Source organism: Pinus tabuliformis, chromosome 3_1 (genome assembly GCF_031772625.1).
Source record: "Pinus tabuliformis cultivar Carrire ecotype Pingquan chromosome 3_1, CPIR1, whole genome shotgun sequence".
NCBI classification, from domain to species: Eukaryota; Viridiplantae; Streptophyta; class Pinopsida; order Pinales; family Pinaceae; genus Pinus; species Pinus tabuliformis.
The window spans coordinates 990254142-990260055 of NC_142301.1; the positions used below are offsets into that span (position 1 = coordinate 990254142).

The 5914-nt window shown below is 37.5% G+C and overlaps 1 protein-coding gene across 1 annotated transcript; it reads right to left on the reverse strand.

The window, feature by feature from the left end:
* Nucleotides 1-517: 517 nt before the first annotated feature.
* LOC149191185 (aspartyl protease AED3-like) lies at nt 518-2191 on the reverse strand. Its single transcript, XM_089413532.1, has one exon. It carries the CDS (start codon nt 2153-2155, stop codon nt 761-763), a length of 1395 nt encoding a protein of 464 aa, XP_089269658.1. The 5' UTR covers nt 2156-2191; the 3' UTR covers nt 518-760.
* Between the last annotated feature and the right edge of the window lie 3723 nt (nt 2192-5914).

Genomic DNA, 5914 nt, shown 5'->3' on the forward strand with positions numbered 1-5914 from the left:
TATTGTTATATTATGTAATGTCAATTATGTGCAAATTCATCATTTATGAAATAACACTATTGATTACCTCGTTATGATAATTTAATTATCAAGTACTATAAAATATTTTCTCTATTACATTCGGAAATTAAATGCTTCAGCAGGGATGCTTGTATCTATATTTTAAAGCCTTATTCTAGATTTAGTTCTCACAGATATTTTCGTATAAGAGTAGATCATGATCACTATCTAGCGTAGGCGATGTAAATTTGAATTTATGAATGTTTGGGTATTATGGCCATATTTCTCTAAATTGAGTAGAAATTATATATCGGATATAAAGAAATAAAATCATGGTTGTGTGACATTGCATTTTAATATATTATAAACAAAATGTTTACGTTGTGCTTTTAGTTTTACCTTTTTCTATAGAGATTATCGTTTCATGGGTATTAAAATATCATATTTACCGGAATTTGTATTTATTAAATTCCACAAAACGCTAAAATATGTTTTATGGAAACCAAAACAGTTTGCTGATAATATGATTCTTATTAACACGAATAATAAAACAAGAGTGAGGAAATAGCAAAAAGACCTGACTAAATAATACAGATGACTATTAAGAGCACTGTCGCAGCTATGCACCAGTTGGGCTTTCATACGACAGATCATTATTTAAAAGACGGTTAATGGCATGGAAGATAGAAGTGGGAGTTGCAGATGAAACATAGAAAATGAACGAGGGAGGTATCAGAGAAGAAGGGCAAAGGAAACGTTATCAAGCACTTGTACAACTTTCCTGAGCAAATCCAACTCGAGAATTGGGCACATCAAAAACGACACGGAAATTCTGTTGTTGAACATTTCCTACGATAGAAAAAGGAATGGAAAGAGAATTAGAAGTCGAGAAAGCCAAGCAAGATAACCCCGATCCTAGGCTGTATAGGATATTTTCCTTTGGCAAATCCAGGTCCACGCTACCATCGAAATGTAACGTTATGGTGGGAACGTCGACGGAAGAAGAAGACAAGTCGTAACAAGTATCGAAACCTTCAGATGATGTCGGCTGCGTATTAGGAATATGGCTGCGAAAAGCGTCTCTGAGAGCTGTGTAAGCAGAATCAACCAGATGGGTGATCGTTGTTCCCGAGTCGATGATCGTTCCTCCCCCGCCGCCAGTACTCGTTGCGGGGACAGGGACAGTCGTGTCACCAACGCTGATTCCGTTCAAGTTGACGAAATAAAACGTCGGGTTTAAAGGATCTTTTATCAGTGTGGTGAATTTCAAACTTGGGGAGGAAAGAGCAGCTTCCTTCCCAAGCACAAGGGATCCCGAAGATGCTGACGATGCCTGCAAGCTGGGAAGACAGTAAGAAAACGTTCCGCCGAATAATTCTGCGGTGGGCTGATTCAGCAACGAAAGTGGTCCACCTCCCAATCCCATCAGCCCCGGTTGATTTTGACTTAATCCGCTTACGGACTCCGCACAAGCGAATGAGAAATTAGGAAGAGATTGAGCGCCAAGAGTGATCGCGTCGGAAGAAAGTGGACCCTCCACAACAGAGCGATCTCCATACGGCAGGTGCACATCACATTCGTTATTTTCCCCGCAAGTCGCGTTAGGAGCTTCCTGGCATGCCTGTGAATTACAGTCTATGGAATTATAGGACGAAGACAATGTGGAGTCGAAAGGTGAAGCGGCAGTCGAGTCGCAGCCTTGGCACTGTGCGCACGGAATCCAAGCAACATCACTACCCGTATCTATAAGTGTATACATGCTTTGCTTGGGCGTGCCAAAACCCACATTTATTATGTACTCTGCGGACCCTGGCATAACAGGGACGTTAGCGTCGTCTTCTTGGTCGATATTGGAGGAACGAGAATTCGACATAGAGCGCTTCAAAAACCGGAGGCGATTGGCGTCGGCTTTAATTCTTTCAGATATCAAGCTTTCCCACGTTCTGTTTGGCGGTCGGAAAGGTGAACACTCTGAATAAAGATGCATAAGGGGAAAGCTCACGCTACGTTTCCAGTTCCCCACTTTTCTATTCAAAGGTTTGACACTACTCCGACAGTTCGCAGCAGAGGCCTCGACCACTCCAGACATTATTACAGCAACCGACATGAGACAGAACAAAATCGCTACAAACTTGATCATTGTGAAGAAGTTCATAGTATTCTATTAATTAGAGCAACAGGGACCAAAACTCCACGCTACTCAGCAGACTTGTGTGTTTGAAGAGGCGGGGCGATCTTTGTTATATAGTGCACACTCGATGCATGTCTTGCCTTGTTACATACGTCGGGACTGGTATGGTTCTATAGAACGCTAATTGCGGAGATATTTATACGGTCTCCTCGGCCTTGACTAATCTGCCAATAGTTTCTCTAACATGCAAATTACAATTAAAATATATGTGGAGTCCAATCATATTCCATATATGTTTGAAGAGGCGGGGCCATCTATGTTTTGCCTGGTTACATACGTCGGGACTCGTATGTTTACTGACATGACTATCGAACGATAATTTCGGCTATATTTATACGGTCTCTTCGGCCTTGACTAATCTGCGGATAATTTCTCTAACATAAAATATTATAATGAAATTACAATTAAAATATCTGTGAAATCCAATCATATCCACCTCTTACTTCATCTTCTAGTAGCCAACCATGTCGACAGTTCTTTGAAAGTCGACGTGTGACTTGTGACAGACGTGGGATTTCCGATTTCACCTAACACGAACCGTATTTTCAAACGCGGTTTTGTCGTTGGCTGATCTAAACGCGGTTTTTGTTGTTGGTTGGTTTTTGTCGAAATTTTAAATAATATCTTAAACATACTTTATAGTGAAATTATAATTTAAATTTGCCGTTTTTTAATCAAACCATAATGCAAATATATTGTTCCCATCTTCCTTCATCATCAAGTAACAATCGATAGCGACAGGTCTTTCCAAGTCGACGGGCGACTTGTTAGATACGTCGGATTGCCCCTATGCTCGGCAGAAACCACCTTTTCAAACGTGATTTTCGGTATCGTTTAATCTGCTGCAATATTTGGAATTTTCAATGATCCGTTAATCTTAATCTTACTTTCCAGTGAATTTGTAATGGAAATAAGCGTTCCGCACCTTCATCTTGCACATGGTCTTTTCAAGGTCGACTCCAAGGGCATTTTGTTTCTGCAATTCTGCGTGCATAGTAGTTCGAATTTGACGGCAGCTAATTTCACAGCGTGAAGCTCATTTTACGTTTAGGTAACTGCTCGGCTATGTTCCCAGAAACGGGACGACGACCACCGTTTCTACAGAAAAACGCATTAGAAACGTGACGGTACGGATAACGCCGTTCAGTCTTTGTTAGTGTTAAATTTGTTTTTTCCGACATGGATCATTTTTTCTTACAACAGTTTTATGCCACAAGGTTTAGTCGTCACCGGTTTCTGCTCGGTTACATCTTAGAAACTCCGGTTAACTCTCGTGCCAAAAAAGCATTGCACAAAGCGCACTGCGTGCATGCAGACAGACAACTTTCATTTTCCAGTTGCGCAGCTTAAGGAACAATTTAGGATGAATAGATTTTCAATGATTGAACTAATGACTTGGTATTTTATTTTAATGTCGAGAGTTTAATATCTTTAGTTTGGTTGTGTACAGATCATGGATTGAAACCGGTAAACCTGTGACAAATCTGGAATTTCTATCTAGTGACAAAAATTCAGTTGGGCGCAATTAATGTTGTGTTGATAATTATTGAATAAAATCATTAACAGTCCAGTAGATATGTCTCTGAAGGAAAGAACACAAAGAATTTAACCCCAACAACTTTCTCGAATGAATCAAATGGTCATCATATAAACGAGAATTTTACATCTTATTATAACCATCAATCCTCTGTACAAGCTAAATGCACAAATCTATGGTTCGTAACAGAGAGCAATCCCCTCTCAACATATACTTAAAAGGGAAGATTACATTTCTAGGTATTTATGTACTTTCATTAAATTGTTAATTTGTGGTTGGTGCTTTGTTTTGTTGCATGCTAAAGCCAATAGTTCATTAATATATTGTTGAATTTTCGTTAACATAATAAAACGGCTAGGAAGAAGAATGGGTTTGGAATACTTTGTATTCTAGTAAATGAGTTTTTTAAAGCAATTTTATTGTGTTTTTTCCTCTCCTCGTTTTTGAATGCGAAACCTCAAAATTCGGTTTCTCGTCTAGTTGTAGTTTCTCGTTTCTGGTAACATAGCTCCTCGGTTCGTTGGTTAATTCAATGTCCGGTCACTATAGTGATAGAAGAATGACAGACTAATCACTAACGGGTTGTTGATGTTTTGCTTTTAACCGAGCTTGTGCTGTATGTTGTGTGAAGCTTTTCATTGAAGAGGTCCCCCGATCGGGCTTGGAATTTGCAAAAGGATGTTATTTGTCCATTTGTTTTCATTGTATTCTTCTTTGGCCTATATCTATGTATATGGTTGATGAGAGGATAAAAGCTTCAATTTTCTGAACGTGAGAGGGTAGCGGAATAGCAGCTGCAAGTGCCAATTGACAAACATTTATTTAACACGTTGGCAAAAATCACAAAGTACTAGGAAAATTGTAACATATAAATAGAAAGATTTCATCAATTGAATTAACCTCTGTAACAAATATAATATAATAATTGTGTTCACAACAAGTTACAACAATATTGCAGCAACAGTAACGGCAAACATAATCGTAGCAACAAAGGAACGGAGCTACAACAACAATATCTTATTGCCAATGCAACTTAGCCAATGGAGTTGCAGCGACAATAAATTGAAGCAACAAGCAAATGGAATTGCAACAAAACTAACCGCCAACATTCAATACTAGAGGAAGGGCACTTACATTTTTGTAAGACAAAAAAAAAAAAAATTCTCATAAAAATTCACTTTTTATTTTTATTTTAGTTATTTTATATTAAAAAAATTACATTGAAAATTAACATTAATTAAATGGTTAACACAAAAATGATTTGAGACAAAATAATTTAAGACAAACAATTTAACACAAAAATATTTTAAGACTTTTGACAGAAATATTTTAAGACAAAATTTTATATTTAAGACAAAAACAATTTAAGGCAAAAATATTTTGACACAAAATTTTATATTTAAGACAATGACAATTCAACTTGTCCTCACTATGAACCACACTCACTCGTTGGTTTGAAATGCCTCGACAAATGAACTATGATGTGATTTTCGCTGAACACTCTTCTCAATAAACTTGATATGGATCACATAAGCCTAAATTCAACAATGACCACTTATATAAGAAAATTAACAACTAAGACAAAACCATATCAGTTTAAAACAATATTATCTAACAACTCCAAAATTGACTCTCAAAGTGTGCCCTAAGTCTGCCAACTTGCAAGCTACTACTTTCTCACGCCCATACCAAGGTTGTTATTTCACTTACCATTCAGGTTATCTTATATAAAGTCAACGATTTTTTGGGCTCTTTGTTTTGTGCGGGTAACTGACTCTGAAAAGAACGAAAACCTTTCCTTGCAAGTTTTTTTGAACATTAATTCCTCTTTTGTCCCTTCAATCCCTGTTGATACAATTAGAGACAAATTGTTTGTCATTGCATTCAACAATAATATAGAGAGCGAAATTTTAAGACAGTTTTTTAAGGCAGAATAGATCATTTGTCTTAAAATTTAATTTTGTCTTAAAATTTTCAAAACAAAGCACTCGTAAAAAAGGTAAAGGTAAAGGATGAGGGGTCCATCTTTTTGCTATTGATGGGTTCTTCAGGAATCAAAGTGATGGAGGCCAATAACAACTAATGGGATTTAGGGATCGAGGCCACAACAAAGGTGTGATTGGTGAGAGGAGCAATGGAGGCACTTTCGTTGAATGTGGATATGCAGTAACATAGTTGGACTACTT